The sequence below is a fragment of the Ochotona curzoniae genome, unplaced genomic scaffold, assembly GCF_017591425.1.
Source record: "Ochotona curzoniae isolate NIBS_2020 unplaced genomic scaffold, NIBS_Ocur_1.0 scaffold_4937, whole genome shotgun sequence".
NCBI lineage: Eukaryota > Metazoa > Chordata > Mammalia > Lagomorpha > Ochotonidae > Ochotona > Ochotona curzoniae.
In genome coordinates, this window is record NW_024467126.1 from 5,768,200 (window position 1) to 5,787,400 (window position 19,201).

The 19,201-nt window shown below is 64.7% G+C and overlaps 2 protein-coding genes across 2 annotated transcripts; both read right to left on the reverse strand.

The window, feature by feature from the left end:
• Nucleotides 1–1,570: 1,570 nt before the first annotated feature.
• Nucleotides 1,571–2,449, reverse strand: MRGPRG (MAS related GPR family member G). The gene has a single exon (XM_040970830.1). It carries the CDS (start codon nucleotides 2,447–2,449, stop codon nucleotides 1,571–1,573), a length of 879 nt encoding a protein of 292 aa, XP_040826764.1.
• Nucleotides 2,450–8,218: 5,769 nt separating this feature from the next.
• MRGPRE (MAS related GPR family member E) lies at nucleotides 8,219–9,160 on the reverse strand. The gene has a single exon (XM_040970831.1). It carries the CDS (start codon nucleotides 9,158–9,160, stop codon nucleotides 8,219–8,221), a length of 942 nt encoding a protein of 313 aa, XP_040826765.1.
• Nucleotides 9,161–19,201: the final 10,041 nt, after the last annotated feature.

Consider the following 19,201-nt stretch of genomic DNA (forward strand, 5'->3'; position numbering starts at 1 on the left):
TGCTGGGTCTCACAGGTTCTGGGACCCGCTAGTGCCAGGGCACTTTCTGGGGAAGACATGGCAGGGAATCAGGATGACCCTAGGCCCCGGAGGCAGACACAGCGTGGTCTGAGGTCTCCTCCCCCTCTGTAGCCCTCACCAGATCTCCCCACCCTCACAGTGAGCAACACAAGGTCTTTCTTGGGGAGACAGCACAGCTTTATTCAGATGTCCATGGGTAGGTGCGTGAGCAGGTGAGTGTGGGCAGGTGCGAGGGCAGATTGCCACGGCCCAGCTCGCAGTCAGGCTGTGTTTGGGGGAGGAGCGAATTCCGCAGCCAGGTGCTCCCTCTGAGAGCTACTCTTGTCCTTGTTTCCTGTCTCCCGTGGAGCTTGAGGTTTTGAAACCCCAAAACATGCATGATCTGTTTGGGAAACTGAGGCTCAGCTTCCAGCTCCCCCTCCCTCCCTCCAGCCTCCAGAGCTGGACTGGGCTGGGCAGGGCTGGGCTGGGCTGGGTTGAGCTGGGCTGGGCTGAGCTGAGCTGGGCTGGGCTGGGCTAAGCTGGGCTGGGCTGGGCTGGGCTGAGCTGGGCTGAGCTGGGCTAGGCTGGGCTGGGTTGAGCTGGGCTGGGCTGGGTTGAGCTGGGCTGGGCTGAGCTGAGCTGGGCTGGGCTGGACTGAGCTGGACTGGGCTGGACTGGGCTGGGCTGAGCTGAGCTGGGCTGGGCTGGGCTGGGTTGAGCTGGGCTGGACTGGGTTGCGCTGGGCTGGGCTGAGCTGGGCTGGGCTGAGCTGAGCTGGGCTGGGCTGGACTGGGCTGGACTGGGCTGGACTGGGCTGGGCTGAGCTGAGATGAGCTGAGCTGGGCTGGGCTGGGCTGGATTGGGCTGGGCTGAGCTGGGCTGAGCTGGGCTGGGCTGGACTGGGCTGGGCTGGGCTGGGCTGAGCTGGGCTGGGCTGGGCTGAGCTGAGCTGGGCTGGACTGGATTGGGCTGGGCTGGGCTGGGCTGGGCTGGGCTGGGCTGGACTGGGTGGTTCCCAGGATCCCTCTAGGCGGGCAAGGAAGGAGGGCAGGGGCCAGCTGGATCTGTTTATTGACAGAGCAGTGCCATCTGGTGGCCTCTTCTGGGAGCACAGCTGGAGCCTCCATGAGGGCTGACCAGGCAGGTGGCCCTTGGTTAGAGGGTCAGGAACAAGGAGAGGATGTGGGCTTGGTCCTGTACAGGGAGGTTCTGGGGGCACACGCAGCACAGTGACGCAGGGGCGACTCAGCACCTCTCCCTTTACCTGACCTGGCCTCATGTATTCAAGTCCCACTAGGGCCTGGGGGCCAGCTGTGGTCACAGCTGGCAGGGCAGGGCAGTGCAGGGGTGGGCGAGTGTTGGCTGGCAGAGTGCATGTGTGTCCCCCTCCCCTTCCCAGACATCTTCTACCTCACCCTTGCTGGTCCCTCCAGCTCAGCCTCCCTCAGCTGGCCCAGAGCTGGGTGACAGGCAGGGTGGGTCTGGGCCCCGGAAGCGTTTGGGCTGGTGTGGGCAAGGGGTGTTCCGGTGCGTGGGCGGGAGGGGACTGAGCAGGAGGGCCCGGCCTCTACATGCGGCCCAGGGGCAGGCCCAGCCCCCCAGCACCTCCCAGCGCCGGGGCCGCCTCCTCCAGGGCCCTGCGCAGCACCACTGCCAGCGGCTCCCGCTTCCCCGGCCGCCGGCCCACCACGAAGTACATCAGGGGCCGCGAGCTGCTGCAGACACAGGCCAGGAGCGAGGCCAGTGGCCGGAACGGGGGCAGCAGCAGGTCCAGGACGGGCCGCAGGCTCCAGTACAGCAGGTAGGGCAGGCCGCAGGGCAGCAGCAGCAGCGTGGAAGCCAGCACGATGCCGTAGAACTGGGGTCGGGGGCGCCCCGAGCAGCAGGCCACCCAGATGAACAGGGCCAGGCCGGCCCCGCAGGCCACACAGGCTGCAGAGGCCAGCCAGGCGATGCCGGCTGCGTGCAGGCGCAGGCAGGCGAGGGGGCGAGCCCGGCGGCCCAGCAGCCCGCAGGCATTGGCGGGCAGCAGCACTGCCAGCAGGGCCAGTGCCCACAGCAGGGCACAGAGCGCAGCTGAGGTGTGCCGGGGGCGGCAGCGGGCGCAGCAGCTGGGGACGATGTCCGAGACGCAGCGCTCTGTCGCGAAGGCCGCCAGCAGCCAAAGCCCGGCTGCGAACCACAGGCAGCTGACCACCAAGTGCAGCGGGTCGCTGGCAGAGCCCAGCGCGGCCTGCGCCATGGAGAAGCCCAGCTGGCAGGCCAGGAAGAGGGTGTCGGCGACCGCCAGGTGCAGCAGGTACATGTTGAGCGGGCCCTTCCTGAGACGGAGGCCGAGGTTCCAGAGCACGGGCGCCTGGCACAGCAGCCCCCCAAGGCCCACGGCCAGCGTCAGGTAGAGGAGTACAGTCTGGAACGTTCTCCACAAGCCCAGCAGCCGGAGCATCCCGAGGGACCTGCGACGGGATGGGGCATGGCGGCGAGGAACCCTCACTGCCCTGAGACAGTGTGCTGCCCCCAGCCAGCACACCCCCACCCAGGCCCTTGCCAGCACGCTCCCACCCAGGCCCCCTGGACAGCACGCCCCCACCCAGGCCCTGGCCAGCACGCCCCCACCCAGGCCCCAGCCAGCACGCCCCCACCCAGGCCCCGGCCAGCTCGCCCCCACCTCACTACCCCACGCCAGGCCCCCCAGCCAGCACGCCCCCACCCAGGCCCCGGCCAGCACGCCCCCTACCCAGGCCCTGGCCAGCACACCCCCACCCAGGCCCTGGCCAGCACGCCCCCACCCAGGCCCCCCAGACAGCATGCCCCCACCCAGGCCCTGGCCAGCACACCCCCACCTCACTACCCCACGCCAGGCCCCCCAGCCAGCACGCCCCCACCCAGGCCCCCCCAGACAGCACGCCCCCACCCAGGCCCCCCGGAAAGCACGCCCCCACCCAGGCCCTGGCCAGCACACCCCCACCTCACTACCCCACCCAGGCCCCCCAGCCAGCACACCCCCACCCAGGCCCTGGCCAGCACACCCCGACCCAGGCCCCCCAGACAGCATGCCCCCACCCAGGCCCCAGCCAGCTTGCCCCCACCTCACTACCCCACGCCAGGCCCCCCAGCCAGCACGCCCTAGCTTATGTCCCTGGCCAGCACACCCCCACCTCACTACCCCACGCCAGGCCCCCCGGACAGCACACCCCCACCCAGGCCCCCCAGACAGCATGCCCCCACCCAGGCCCTGGCCAGCACACCCCCACCTCACTACCCCACGCCAGGCCCCCCAGCCAGCACGCCCTAGCTTATGTCCCTGGGCAGCATGCCCCCCTCACGCCTCCTGGTCGACACTTCCCCACCTCTTGCCCCTTCACCCTCCCAGCCAACAGATACCCACCCCACCCACACACACTCCGGCCAGCACAGCCCACTCCTGGGGGCAGCTGAGGGTCTCTAAGAGCGAGGGGCCCTCTGGCAGTGAGGGCGGGGGCTTTATGGAGTCTCAGACCAAGAGGGGAAGGTGGGCACAGGCGTTTCTCCTGGGCATTCACAAGAGGCACCCAGGGACACCCCATCCGGCTCAGATCCCCCTCCGGGGCCCCGGGTGGTTGGGCATGGCCCCTTCCTCTTTAGCCACCACCAAGAGAATCCAATTGGACCATTTTGGTTGTGGGAGATGAGACTGGGGGCGTGAGGCCCAGGTCCAGGCTGGGGGTGCTGGAGCAAGAGCCACAGTGGAGCAAGAGAGGGGCAGAGGGACGGGGGTGGGGAACTGAGTGAGAGAGGACAGAGGACAGGGGAATGAGGGACAGAAGACAGAGGGACAGAGGACAGAGGGATGGGGGACAGAGGGGGACAGAGGGATGGGGGACAGAGGGACAGAGGACAGAGGGACAGAGGGACAGGGGAATGAGGGACAGAGGGACAGAGGACAGAGAAACAGAGGGACAGGGGAATGAGGGACAGAGGGACAGAGGGGGACAGAGGGACAGAGGGATGGGGGACAGAGGGACAGAGGGACAGAGGGACAGGGGAATGAGGGACAGAGGGATGGGGACAGAGGGACAGAGGGACAGAGGGACAGGGGAATGAGGGACAGAGGGACAGAGGGACAGAGGGACAGAGGGACAGAGGGACAGAGGGACAGAGGGATGGGGACAGAGGGACAGAGGGATGGGGACAGAGGGACAGAGGGACAGGGGACAGAGGGACAGAGGGACAGAGGGACAGAGGGACAGAGGGATGGGGACAGAGGGACAGGGGGACAGAGGGACAGGGGAACAAGGGACAGAGGGACAGAGGGGACAGAGGGACAGAGGGACAGAGGGACAGAGGGACAGAGGGATGGGGACAGAGGGACAGAGGGATGGGGACAGAGGGACAGAGGGACAGGGGACAGAGGGACAGAGGGATGGGGGACAGAGGGACAGAGGGACAGAGGGATGGGGACAGAGGGACAGGGGGACAGAGGGACAGGGGAATGAGGGACAGAGGGACAGAGGGACAGAGGGACAGAGGACAGAGGGACAGGGGAATGAGGGACAGAGGGACAGAGGGATGGGGACAGAGGGACAGGGGGACAGAGGGAAGGGGACAGAGGGACAGGGGGACAGAGGGACAGGGGAATGAGGGACAGAGGGACAGAGGGACAGAGGACAGAGGGACAGAGGGACAGAGGGACTTAGTTCCCTCATCTTCCCTCTGCCTGGTCTCTTCCTGGCCCCCATGATGGTTGGGGGTGTCAAGATCTGGTGGTGTGGTGACAGCAGGGGACTGTCCCCCTCTGTGGCCTCAGTGTCCCCATGACGCACAGAAGACACCGAGATGCTACTGTCCTCAGTCTGGGGCACTGGACGGAGGGAGGGGTCTCGGCTCCAAGGAGACACAGCAGAGTGGACCCTTATGGACAGAGCACCAGGAGACCCTGTCGGCCCTGTCACCTGCAGGGGTGCTGCGGGGGGCAGGCCATGCCTTCTTTACCTGTTGGAGCACGTGCCGTGGGAAGGATGGAGCCTTCACAGCCTCGGGGCCCACTCTCCGAGCTCCTGTGGCCTTCTCCAAGTGGGTGCTCGGGGATCTGCAGAACCTGGGGCTGTGCTGCTCCCGGGCCTAAATGGCCTCAGGTCCTCTGGGGACCAGCTAGTCATACCTCAGGCTGCTGTCCAGTTCCCAGGAAGTGCAAGGGTGTGGCACTGATTTGCAGGAACTGAGCATGAGCTCAGCGGAGTGGCTGTCAATGTGGGTGGGTCTCCCTGGCCCGAGAGGGTTGTTGGTGTGAGAAGTGGAGGGTGAGCAGGGGTGAGTGTGAGCCTGAGGGAACAGGTGAGCAGGGGTGAGTGTGAGCCTGAGGGAGCAGGTGAGCAGGGGTGAGTCCTGAGGGAGGAGGGTGAGCAGGGGTGAGTGTGAGCCTGAGGGAACAGGTGAGCAGGGGTGAGTGTGAGCCTGAGGGAGCAGGTGAGCAGGGGTGAGGGTGAGCCTGAGGGAGCAGGTGAGCAGGGGTGAGTGTGAGCCTGAGGGAGCAGGTGAGCAGGGGTGAGTGTGAGCCTGAGGGAGCAGGTGAGCAGGGGTGAGTCCTGATGGAGCAGGTGAGCAGGGGTGAGTCCTGAGCAGGGGTGAGTGTGAGCCTAAGGGAGCAGGTGAGCAGGGGTGAGTGTGAGCCTGAGGGAACAGGTGAGCAGGGGTGAGTGTGAGCCTGAGGGAGCAGGTGAGCAGGGGTGAGTGTGAGCCTGAGGGGGCAGGTGAGCAGGGGTGAGTGTGAGCCTGAGGGAACAGGTGAGCAGGGGTGAGTGTGAGCCTGAGGGAGCAGGTGAGCAGGGGTGAGGGTGAGCCTGAGGGAGCAGGTGAGCGGGGGTGAGTGTGAGCCTGAGGGAACAGGTGAGCAGGGGTGAGTGTGAGCCTGAGGGAGCAGGTGAGCAGGGGTGAGTGTGAGCCTGAAGGAGCAGGTGAGCAGGGATGAGTGTGAGCCTGAGGGAGCAGGTGAGCAGGGGTGAGTGTGAGCCTAAGGGAGCAGGTGAGCAGGGGTGAGTGTGAGCCTGAGGGAGCAGGTGAGCAGGGCTGAGTGTGAGCCTGAGGGAACAGGTGAGCAGAGGTGAGTCCTGAGGGAGGAGGGCGAGTGGGGTGAGTGTTGGCGCCCCCTGGATTGGGGCCCCCGTGTGAGCCTGTGGCCCTGCTAGCAGTGGGGGGAAGGAGAGGATGGCTGGTGAAGGCCTGGAGCAGTAAGGGGGCGTGTGACGGCCATGTCTCAGCTTCCCAGGCCCCACATCCAGCTGCAGCCCAAAGCCCTTTCCTCAGGTTAACCAGTCCTAGGGTGCAGCAAGGCGCTGGAACCTGCCCCCCACCCCCAGTGCCAAGGACTGAGAGTTCCTGGGCAAGTGTGTCCTGGGTGGGGCAAGGCGCTGGAACCCGCCCCAACCCCGATGCCAAGGAGAGAGAGAGTTCCTGGGGCAGGTGTTGGGCACAGCCTGCTGCGACAGAAGGATCTGGAAGCTGTGGTTTAGGGCTGCGATGTTATAAAATTTCATGAGAAAAATGAACACAGGAGTCCACGCCCTGGGTTGGTTGTTTTTCTGGATTCCAAGATGACAGCTGAGGGTGGAGGGCCACCCCACAATGAGGTCAGGACCCAGGAAAGGCCTCCCATGGGGGTGAGAGGGCCAAGGGGGCGTCTCCAGCCTGGCCAGCCCTGCACACTCCCTGTGTGCCCTGAGGGTTGGCAGCCCGTGGTGACACCAGGGCATGCCAGCTGAGCTGCCCTGTGGGGATCCGAGGGCCTCCTTTGGGCACTGGCTCTGGCCTCGCGAATCGGCCTGCCCTCCTTGTCCCAGACCTCTGCCCCCTGAAGCTCTGGGCAGGGCTGGGGCAGGGCTGGGGCAGGGACTGTGCAGCGGCGGCCAGTGAGGGATTGCCAGCGAGGGGCAGCCAGGCTACACACAGAGAGGCCCGGGCAGGCAGGGGCGGGAGGGAAAACAGGGCCTCCAGGCTGGGCGGGACGTGGGGCTGAGCAGGCTAACGGCTGGTCCCAGCACGCGAGACCCCTCATCCCCTCCGACCTCGGGGGCCACAGGGCCATGGCCACGGCTGCATCCCCAGACGGGCTGCACTGCTGGGCCCTCTGGTCCCATGGCCGAGGGGCACTGCCCCAGCCCCGCAGGCCTGGGCATCCTGGGCACCCGAGCCAGCCCAGGTCTGCGACGTGGAGCACACAGACTGGGAGCACCACCTGGACGGTCACTTCCTGTCGGGCAGGCACTTCCTGCTGTCTCTGCAGCGGTTCCGTGCTCTTGCGTGGCTGCGCCGGCCCCGTGGGACGTGCAGGCTCGTGTGTCCCCTCGCAGGCCACTTCCTGTTCTCGTCCGTGTCCCAGGTGGACACTCCTCACCGTGTGCTCGGAGGGACGGAAAGGCCTGGCTCCTGGGGAGTGGGGGGCTGAGAGGCACCCTGGGGACCACCCTTGCCCCGACCTGGGCGCTCCCTCGTGGGCTGGCAGCTGGGCTGGGAGGGGCCTCTGTCCACCCTGGCGCTCCGCCGGACATCGGCAAGGGGCGGCATGGGCAGCTGGCCGCCAGCACCTCGAGCTCTGGATGCGACTGGCCAGGTCTGAAGCCGGAGGCTGGGGGGAGCCTGCCTGACCCACTGCCCACCGCGTCTGCTGCTCTGAAGGAAATGGCGTGAAACAGGGCAAGGCTCCTGGGGCCAGGGAGCGGTGACGTCACCGCCTGGGAAGCCCTGCTTTGGCCTGGTGACTGCTTTGTCCTGCGGGGACTTCCAGGCTCATCAGGAGAGGCTGAGCTGGGGCAGGACGCCCCGGCCCCACCTGAGAGTGCAGGTGCAAGGCGGACTCCTCTCCCAGTCCAGCTCCCGCTGGAGCACCCCTGGGAGACAGCAAGACATCACACGCGTGCAGCTGAGCTGCCAGCTCCTGGCTGTTGCCTGGCCCAGCCCTGGTGGTTACTGGTGCCCCAGCCTGTTCCTGGCCACCGCTGGCTGGCTAACGAGCTGCTAGCTCCTCCCTGGACACAGACCTCCACCCACAGCCCCATGGAGGGGCGCAGCTCTGAGGAGGCCGAGAGAACCCCAGCCTTGCAGAGAGGCTGGGGCTGGCCTCCACCCCAGGACCTCAGGCCCGGGGGTGGGGGTGGCACTGCCAGGCCCGGGGGTGGGGGTGGCGCCGCCAGGCCGTCAGCCCAGAGTGGCTGGCTGAGTGCAGGGATGCAGAGGACGGTGCTCAGGCCTGGACCTCTACCAGGCCCCTGCGGGAGGTCTCCCTCGCGGGTCCCGGCTCCGCTTCATCCCCCAGTGCCCGCTGCAGCACCAGCCGCAGGGGCTCTCGCAGCCGGCGTCCGCGGGCGCTGCCCAGGCAGAAGTAGCTGGCGGGCTTGGCGGCGCAGTGCGCGGCGGCCATGAGGAGGCTCAGGTGGTAGAAGTGGTGGGGGATGTGCCAGTGCAGGTTGCGGGACAGCCAGTAGACACCGAAGGGCAGGCCGCCGAAGAGGAAGAGGAGGGCGGCCAGGAGCAGCAGGGCTGGGAAGCCCCGGGCCTGGGGCCGCGGCAGGCCCCGTTCCAGCCGCAGCAGCAGCAGGAGGCTGGCCACGCACACGGCGCAGCACAGGGCGGCCAGCAGGGCCGCGGCCAGCAGCCAGAGCGTCCGGCACAGGGGCCGGCTGGGCTGCCCGAAGAACTGGGTGCAGGCGCCGCTGAGCAGGAGGTGCAGCCCCAGGCAGAGTGCCCAGGCCAGCGCGCACACGCAGGTGGTCAGGTGGCGCGGGCGGCGGCACGGGTACCAGGCTGGGAAGAGCGTGGCCAGGCACTGCTCTGTGCTCGCGGCCGCCAGGAGGCTGAGGCCCACCAGGTAGCAGAAAAAACGCAACGTGGCCAGGCTGGTCTGCACGAAGTCGGGGAAGTCCAGCCGGCCTCGCAGCAGGTCGGGGACCACGGCTGCCGCATGGCAGGCGAGGAAGATGAAGTCGGCGCAGGCTGTGTCCAGCAGGTAGATGGCGAAGGGGTGACGGTACACGTTGCAGCTGAGCAGCCAGAGCAGCAGACCGTTGCCCAGCAGCCCCGCCAGGATGAGCAGCTCCGTGAGCGCCAGGACGGCCACGCTGAAGGCCACATCCTCCTCAGAGCTGCTGGAGGGCGCCCTGTGCCCTTGGGGTTCCTGCAGTTCCATCCCGGGGGTCCCCGCTCTCTGCCCTGCAGTACAAGGACAGCCAGGTCAGGGCTGCCCATGCCCAGAGCCTCCCCACGCCTGAAGAGCTGGGCTGGACGTGTGGGTCAGCGCCCGGGGTCAGGGCTGCCCGTGCCCGGAGCCTCCCCACGCCTGAAGGGCTGGGCTGGACGTGTGGGTCAGCGCCCGGGGTCAGGGCTGCCCGTGCCCAGAGCCTCCCCACGCCTGAAGGGCTGGGCTGGACGTGTGGGTCAGCGCCCGGGGTCAGGGCTGCCCGTGCCCGGAGCCTCCCCACGCCTGAAGGGCTGGGCTGGACGTGTGGGTCAGCGCCCGGGGTCAGGGCTGCCCGTGCCCGGAGCCTCCCCACGCCTGAAGGGCTGGGCTGGACGTGTGGGTCAGCACCCGGGGTCAGGGCTGCCCGTGCCCGGAGCCTCCCCACGCCTGAAGGGCTGGGCTGGACGAATGAGTTAGCGCCTGGGGCTTCCCGCGTGGCCACGCCAAGTGGGCCTCTCTGATTTCCCCCAGTGGTGTCCCTGCTGTCCTCAGCTCCTCCCACTTTTCTGGGCCCTTGGGTGCTCCCTCCTTCTCATTCACCCTCACTTCCATCCTAGAGGTCCAGGTGGGACAGAGAGCCTCGGAGGCCCCAAGCGGATGGCTCTCGGGGACAGGCCACAGGAAGCCCCAGGACTCGCCCGGGACCCCCGACACCCTCACCTGCACTGAACCCCAAACTCCTCCCTGTGGGACTGGGGAGGCACAGGCATGCCTGGCTGGTGTCACAGCTCAGGGCACTGTGAGGGGGTTGGCGACTGGGAGGAGGGGTGTGTGGAGCCCACCCCACCCTGGCCTCACCTCGGTGTGTCCCCTGTCTCGGCCAGCTGAATGGCACCCACAGAGGCCCGACTCTCCCCCGTGCAGCCTACAGGTTGTAGCAGCTTGTGGCTTTGCCCCAACCCTGGATGGCTGGTGCGGCTGTGGGTACAGGGCCGTAACCACGGCAGAGCCCCCAAGTGGGCAGAGCTAGTACCTGCTGGCAGGGGTAGGGGGGGGTGAGGACAGTGTAATTGGGGTCCTGGGTTCAGACCCCATCCAGCCCCCAGACCCTACAGCAGTGGCTGGGGCTCAGGACCTGTGTCCTGCTCGGACAGAGGTCGGCTCCCCGACTCCAGGACACCCGGCCTAGGGTGAGGTTAGGACTCAGGGAGGTCCTTGAACAAAGGCAACAGGCGCGGGACAGAGGGAGGGGGAGGGGCAGCCACATGGAGGTGACAATGACCCTGGGGGTCAGGACAGGAGCCTGAGCTCCACCCAGGCCCGGCTGCTGTCCCCCCTGTGTGTGTCCCTGGGCAGGCAGGGAGTCCCTGGGTCACCGTCCTCCCAGCTGGGGCTGTGAGCGGGGCGGAGTGTGTGGGTGGGGTCCTGCAGTCAGTTCCAGGGTCTCGGGTGGGTGGGCAGCTTTGTCACAGCCTTCGTGTAGAGGAGGAGGAGGAAGCCGCACGGGGAGGAAGCTCAGAGGCCAATAGGAAGGTCTGGGTGTAGCTGGCCCTGCCTGCAGGTGGGCTGTGGCCACCCCTTCCCTGTGTGGTCAACGGGGACCCAGAGACCATGACTGGGCATGGCCAGCCCTACCTGCAAGTGGGCAGTAGCCACCCCAGTCTCTGTGTGATCAGTGGGGACCCAGGGACCAAGGCTGGGCATGGCCAGCCTTGAGGTTTGTGCCTCCCTGGGGGGTGATCCTGGACTGAGTCACCCCTCGGCTACTGTCCAGGCTTGGGTGGGGGCTGACAGCCTCAGGTCCCAGTTGCTCACGCCCCGCTCTTTGCTGGCCAGCAGCAGCATCCAGAAGGTGGCCCAGACCCACCCTGTCCCAGCCCTGCCCCAGCTCCAACCCAGTCCCGTCCCAGCCCTGCTCCACCTTCCAGCCAGCCCTGACCCAGCCCAGCCCCGACCCAGCCCAGCCCCATCCCAGGTCCGTACCAGTCCCCTCCCAGGCCCAATCCAGTCCCGTCCCAGCCCTGCTCCATCTTCCACCCAGCCCTGCCCCAGCCCAGCCCCATCCCAGGTCCGTACCAGTCCCATCCCAGCCCCCACCCAGTCCCATCCCAGCCCCAGCCCAGCTCCATCCCAGCCCCGTCCCAGCCCCGTCCCAGCCCTGTCCCAGCCCTGTCCCAGCCCTGACCCAGCCCTGCCCCAGCCCCCAACCCAGCCCCTAACCCAGCCCCCACCCAGCCCCCACCCAGCCCCCACCCAGCCCCGACCCAGCCTGCACTGCTCACCGTTCCAGTCCTGCCTGCTCCTCCCAAGCCCAGAGCTGTCCTGTGGTGGCCTGTGCACAGCTCTGGCCCAAGTCAGCTGCCTGCGGTCACGTGGATCTGTCTGGGAAGGAGCGTCCCTGAGGACACTGAACCCCCACCCAGGTGTGGGCAGGAAGAGAGCTCAGTTGGTCTCCACAGCCTTCCGGGGGCAGCCGCGAGCTGGCTGTGTGGAACCTGGCCAAGCAGTGACCTCACCGGTGCCTGCAGACGCCGCCCGCTCCTCCCAGTCCAGGATCAGGTGGCCAGCAGGGGCCCGCAGGCGGCACCCGGTGCCTGCTCTGCCTGAGGCTGCAGCTCTGGGTGGGGGTCCCCAGGGTGCAGCAACTGGGTGGATCGCCAGGTGTGTAGCAGGTTGGGGGAGTGTCCCCAGGGTACAGTGGGTAGGGGTGGGTCCCCAAGTGTGCAACGGGTGGGTGGGGGGTCCCCAGGGTGCAGCGGCCTCAGCACCAGCGACACGTAGCTGCTCCAAGCCCTGTGTCCCCCGTCCACCAGGCCACGAGGTCACAGCGTCACAGTACACACCGAAGGACGGGGTTGTGGCCCCGCACTCCGCCCCTCCCCTGCACACTGCCGCCCCACACTGCCTCCCAGGCACCAGCTTTTGAGATCTGCGTATTCCCAGAGTGGGCAAGCAGCCCACGGGACACACGCGTGGCGAGAGAGCCGTGCACAAGCTTCAAGCCTCTGGTGTCGCAACAGACTCTTACCTGAGATGCTGAGGTTCACATCCCACAGTGCCCACATGGCCCTTGGCAGGGGCCAAGGCCGGCAGCTGGACACTCAGTTGGGACTCCCACGTGGGTGGCAGGGCCTCACCCCTGGGGTCTACCCGCACTGGCTGGAAGCTGGGGTCAAGGGTCAGGGGTCAGATGCGGCACCAAAACTGGGAGACCGCAGGCCGTGGTCCTCAGCCTCCTCCCTTCCTTCATTTCACAGTTACAGGGAGAGCTTTCATCCACTGCTCACTCCCCAGATGGCCAGGGCTGGGCCGGAACGAAGCCAGGAGCTCCCACCGGGTCTATCACGTGGTGCAGGGGCCCAGGCGCTTGGTCCATCCTCCGCTGCTCTCCCAGGTGCACCAACAGGGAACTGGATGGGAAGTGGAGCAGCCAGGACTAGAACTGCTGCCATGGGGGATGCCGGCACCGTAGCCAGCAGTTTCACCTGTGGCCGTTCTGACGCTCAGATCACTTGGAAGACACGCGTGGGACACCGTCTGGGGGGGTGGGACACCGGCTTGGGGGGGACATGGCTGGGGGGGTGGGACACCGGCTGGGGGTGGGACACCGGCTGGGGGGGACACCGGCTGGGGGTGGGACACGGCTAGGGTGGGACACGGCTGGGGGTGGGACACGGCTGGGGGTGGGACACCGGCTGGGGGGGTGGGACACGGCTGGGGGGGTGGGACACAGCTAGGGGTGGGACACGACTGGGGGGTGAGACACAGCTGGGGGTGGGACCCAGGAGGGCCCGTTTCCTCCCGTCTCAGGAGACTCGCTCCACCCAGTGAGAGCCACTGAGCTGGGTTTCAGTTCTCCACACTTGCGGCTCAGGCAGGGGGTGTGAGTCGAGACAGCACGGCACACACATGGCACATACCTGAAACACACGCGGCTTTCAGCATACACACGACATGCCACACATAGCCCTGGAGACAGGTCATCACACAACACACATGACACACACGGCATGTGATACAACATGCATGTGACATGCCACACACGTGACACAGATACACGTGTGAGCCCGTGAAACCACCCATGTATGGCCATGAATGGATACACAGGACCACATGCGTGAGGCAAAGCCCGGCCACAAGGAGCCCACACACACACACATGCTTCCCCTCTGGAGCCCCGCGGGGAGCCCGAGGCTCCGTCTGGCCCCTGTGTCACAGACATGCACACTGCCCATCTTCAGGCTCCCTGCTGAGCCCCTGCACCCCAGTGCTGGCTTGGTCCCCGTGCACGCCTGCACCGGGGGGCAGGGGCATAGCCACCCAGCAGGACACAGACCCCCAGGACCCTGAGACACCGCAGAGACGGGCACCCAGCCCAGCACGCCTGCACGGGGGGGGGGGGCAGGGGCATAGCCACCCAGCAGGACACGGACCCCCAGGACCCCGAGACACCGCAGAGACGGGCACCCAGGCCGTCCTCACCCGCAGCTGGGGCAGGTGCCACGTGGGGTGTCTGCACGTGAGCGTGGGGCGCCCAGGGAGCCGTCCCTGCAGCCCTGCCGAGATGGGGGCGGCCCGTAGGGGACACGCGCGGACACGCGGCACGAGGTGCGCACGCGGGACTCCGAGAGAAGTGGGGCGCTTCTCCCTAACCCGCGTATCCTGCGAACACCTGGGGACTTGACAGCGCAAAGCGCAGTGTGTCACTCCCCAAAGGCCTCGCCTCTGAGCCACGCCCACAGGATGCTCTACTCTGTCGTCACATGGCCACACCTCTCTGACGTCACGCCTCCCACACCCAATGGCGTCACTCCTCAGGGGCCCCGCCCCCAGCCCCGGCTGCTGTGGCGTGTGTGGGTGCCTGGGGACTAGCGGACTATGTCCTCCACAGTTCCTGCAGAATGGAAACTAAGCTGTGAGTTTATCTGGGGGCAAGGTTTTTTAAAGACTCATTTATCTGAGCGTACGGAGGGAGAGACAGACCTTCCATCTACCGTTCACACCCACACGGCTGCTACTGCCAGCACTGGGCCAGGGGTGAGGCCCTCCGTCCAGGGGTCCCCGTGGGCGCCGGGGCTGCAGGTGGGCCGTGCTCCGCTGCCTGCCCAGCCATGAGCAGGGAGCTGGGCCAGCATGGGTAGCCGGTGTGGCAGGCGCAGCTCAGCCCGCATGCTGCCACCTTGTCCCCGCGTCTCCTTGGACTGCGCCAGAGGACCTGCCCCAGCCCACCTGCCCCAGCCCACCTGCCCCAGCCCAGGGATTGCTGAGTGGGAACTCGGGAGCCAGCTCCCCCACTGTTGGGGGTCCTTGGCTTTGGGTCCCAGAGGTGCCATGTCGGGATCCGACTCCCCAAGGCTGGGAGAATGCTCTGTCCGCGCCCCTAAGCTGGGCAGTTGTCCTGGCAGACGGTGGGGCTGCAGCGTGGTTCACAGCCATGCTGTGCCTGGCAGCCCACTGGAGTGTGTCCATGGAACTGTGGCCCTGGCCACCAACCCACCGCATCCCTCACCACCTGCTATGAGGCTGTGTTAAATGGATACATGGCTGGATCAAGAGGGAGAAAAGCGAAGGCTGAGGGGGCTCTGATCCCCAGATGTGAGTGGAGTGTCTTCTGTGTCCTGAGGTGGCTGCTGCCCACGTGGGCTCGGGGCATGGATCAGAGAGACCTGTGTGGCGTGTGGCCTGGTGCCCACCTTCCCAGGGACTCACAGGCAGGAACTGGGTTCTTGGCCATCGTGAGTCCAGAGGACCTTGGTGGTCAGGACTGGCTCCTGTCATCTGCAGGAGGGAGGAGGCGGTGAGCTGGGCACAGCAGAGGCATGGGGCAGGTGTGGGCAGGACCAAGGCAAGCGGTTAGCTGGAAGTGACCAGGTGGCTCCCAGGCTGGGAGGCGGGACAGTGTCTGGGGTCACTGGGGTGCCCCCGCGACACCCTCAGCCTGTCCTGTGCTGGCCTGTCCTTGCCACGGCCATCGCCGCCTTGCTGTGTGGCATGGGGATGCTGCTACAGGCCTCCCCTGCCCCCACAGACCACTGCCGGCTGGCACTTCCCCAAGACACCCATTAAGGATAAAATGTCCTAATGCAGGGGGAGGGAGGGAGCAGCCGGCAGCAGGGTGGCTCTGCAGTGGGCAGAAGAAGACGGTGCCTGGAGACCCCCAGGCCTCACCCCCTAGCCTGCTGAGGCTCTCCAGGTTCAGTTCCTGTCCCCACTGATGTTGTTTTCAGCACAGGGTGGCATCGAGGGAAGGACTTGCACTTTGATGGGCAGGCCTAGGGATCGGCTGCACCCAGTCACTGTGCAGTCGGCTGGCGCACTGCCGACTCGGGGTCAAGGTCACATTCCAGGCTGGACCCCAAGGACACCAGGTCTCCACTCAGCCCTGGGGTGGTGCTGCGTGCACCCGAGGCAGTTCAGGCATTTTCCTGCCGTCCTGCATGGCCCTGCCCACGGCTTCTGCTTACAGGCACGAGCTGTAGCCATGTGGGAAGCCGAAAACAGCAGGCTATTCACTTATTTATTTGTAAGACGGGGTTACAGCAGAGCGAGCAAGCCACAGGCAGCAGCAGCGGTTATTAAGCACCAACACGCCCTCAGCGTTGGAGTTTTCTCATGATGGAAATTGGAGTCGCCAAGCTGGGAGAGATGTGCCCCACCCATGAGCAGGCACGGGAGCGGCACCACAGCTCTGTGGGTTAAGCCACGGTCTATAACGGCGGCATCTCACCCAAGAGCTGAGTCCCGGCTGCTCCACTTCTGCGGCTCCAGCTAATGTGCCAGGGAAGGCAGCGGAGGATGCTCCCAGTGCTTGGGGGAGACCGGAGGGAGCTTCTGGCTCCTGGCTTTGCAGAGTAGGGGGCAGTGAGCCAGCAGATGAAGATCTTTATGTCTCTGTTTCAACCAAAATAAATTTTAAAATGTTGGTAGCTACGTTCAGCTTTTGAAGCAAGGCTGCAGATCTGCGGACGCTGAGCAGGACGGGAGCCCCGAGGCGGCTGGAGGCTGTGAGCGCGCAGGAGGGCTGCAGTGGGGGTCCCAGCGCCCCGCGGGCTGCAGGAGGCAGCGCCACGCCCACTGCTGCCAGCGCCTGCCCAGCCTACACGTTTGCGGCAGCCTCAGCTCGCGCCTGGTGGGGGGACGCCTGGGGCTGTGTATCCCCCAGCCCTGTTCAGGAAGGCAGGAAGACAGCGACGAAGCCAGGAAGTGAACCATGAGGTGGTCGCGCAGTCGGGCAGCATACAAAACTGACTAGCTCTGGCACACTCGTGACACGGGTGGGGCACTGCGCGGACACGAGGGGCATCTTCTACTACTGTGGGGTGGTGGACTGCTGAAACGTTCTGGGAATTTTTACAAATTATATTTATTGTAAAGGTGTTGTGGGCTAAGGAGTTGATTAGCGCTCGTTGGGATGGGCAGGAACAGGAACTGGGCTTGTGGCTACAAACACCTAGGCCAGTTGGACTCATCTGTACCCAATATCCTGCTAAATGAGGATGGGGGAAGGGTATATAAGGAGGGCTGGAGGAGCAATAGGGACTTCACAGAGACTTCCACCATCACTGGTCTCCTGTCGGTGCTGCATCCCCAGACCCTCTCCCTGTCCACGTTACTGGCTCTGCTGGCCGGAGCAAACGGCGCCCAATGTGGGGCATGGCACGAGGGACAATCTGAGGGACCCCTGGACCTACAAAGGTAAGTTTAGGATTAAAAATTTTGCAGGGGCTTAACTGATTTCATCCTCAGACCTTCTCGCCATCCTGGGCCACGAGGGACAATCTGGGGGACCGTGGAAACCCGGAGGTAAGCTCAGAATTAAATATTTTGCAGGGGCATAAGTAGAAGTTATCATGGGGCAAGAACTTGCTGAAGTGCAGGTGACTTAGGGAGTCCGAGATCTGCTCCATCACGAGGCACCGACACTAAGCCTAAGACTGCGCCCAAGTTCGTTGAAACTGCGAAATATTCCCATGGTTTGCTCTCCTTGTAGCCACCTTTTTTCTCTGGCACTTGGTAAAAAGCACTTTGCCACCCCCTCAAGCAGTGACAACCCTCCCTTGAAAAATTATGTTAGAAGGGGGAGAGCCACAAGCCAGGGTGAAAAGGAGCAGGAACCCCCAAACCAGACAAAGTCTGGAGAAACTGCGCCAAGTAGATTCGGGGTCCTCTTCTGCGGAGGAGGAAGGGGAAGAGGATGGAAGTGAGTTTGTCGAGGATGCTCCACCTGTAGAGCGTGTGCCAAGCAAAAATCTCTCTTGGACAGGCACGGAGCCCTCTGCGCCGCCTGAGCCATCGGCGCCATCAAATCTGGGCACAGCTGTGAACGATTTACAGGAGCAGCTACTGCGTCTCTCCGTTCAGCTGAGGCAGGAGCAGGGCGGACACACTGCCGGGGCTTGCACTGGACCCCTGCTTCCAACTTCTCTTTCAGCTGTGGAATGTGCGGTTCAGCAAGCACAGGAGCAGGGAGACCCCGAGGCAGCTGCCCTGGCTAGGCGCTTTGCCTTCCCGGTAGCTGAGGTAGAAGATCAGCAGGGACAGAGAATCAGGCAGCACCTGGAACTGTCCTTTAAGGACATAGAGTCTGAGGGATGCTGTTGCCACGTATGGCCCATCGGCCCCCTTCACCGTTTCCATGGTGGAAGTCTTGGCACCTACCAATTTGACCCCGGCCAACTGGAAACAGCTCTGTAGGGCCACGCTGGATGGGGGTGATTTTTTAATGTAGAAATCTGAGTTCTATGAGCTTTGCCTTGACACAGCATGGCAAAATGCCCAGGCAGGCTTTCCTGAGAGAAGTCATGATATGTTGACAGGTGAGGGGAATTTTGCTAATGTACAGAATCAGCTTAATTATGACCCAGGTGTTTATGCTCAGACTGCTGCTGCGGTAAGGGCCTGGAAGTCTTTATGGCCAAAGGGCTCACTACATGCACATCTCTCCAAATGTCCAAGGCCCGGACGAGCCCTACCAGGTGTTTGTAGATCGCCTACTGGTAACTGCAGGTAGTGTATTCGGTGACACAGATCAAGCCATGCCTTTTGTAAAGCAACTAGCATATGAAAATGCCAACAGATGGTGCCAGGGGGCAATTAGACCTTGGAAGCATAAACCCCTTAACGTGTATCTTAAACTTTGTAAGGACATTGGGAAGGACAGATAATGGGTGCAGTCATTGCAGAGGCGTTGCGTGGTGGCACCACTGCAGGCTCAGGGGCCCACCCAAAATAGGGATGTTTCAAATGCGGCCGACTAGGGCACATCCATCAGAACTGCCCGTTCCGGGGTCGTGCACGGGTTCCTGTTAAAAGGGACAAGCAGACCCCAGGAGTGTGTCCCCGATGCCAACGTGGGAAACATTGGGCAAATGAATGCAGGTCCAAGATAGACATCTCCAGGCAGCCGTCTGTGCCGGGAAACGGGAGCAGGGGCAGCCCCGGGCCCCCAAGCACCAATGTACGGGGCAGCGATTCCATTTGTCCCTTAGGGACAAAGGCCATTCATGACCTTGTCCGAGGGAGCCCAGGCAGCGGAGGATGGGACCTCCACACCACCCCCCAAATGGGGGTACAGGCTATTCCCACAGGAATTTATGGGCCACTACCCCCTGACACTGTAGGGTTGCTGCCTGGACGAAGCAGCACGGCCTTGGAAGGAGTTCACATTACCCCAGGAGTGATTGATGCAGACTATACAGGGGAAATTAAAGTTTTAGCCAGTGTTCATGTGGGAGTTGTAGTTTTGCCCCAGGGGACACGAATAGCACAGTTAGTGCTGCTCCCATGGTGAAGTCAGATAATGCTTGCAGGGCTGGACAGAAGAAAACAGGGTTTGGTTCCACTGGTGATGTCTCTGTTTATTGGGTCGCTGATATGGCAAGCCACCCTTGTAGAAGGAAAGAAATTTACTGGACTCCTAGACATTGGTGCCAACACCACTCTTATTTCACAGAATTATTGGCCCCCAGGTTGGCCTGTTCCACCCACCATGACCACCCTGCAAGGATTGGGCATGACCCAAAGCCCCCTTGTTAGCTCCTGGAGGGATAA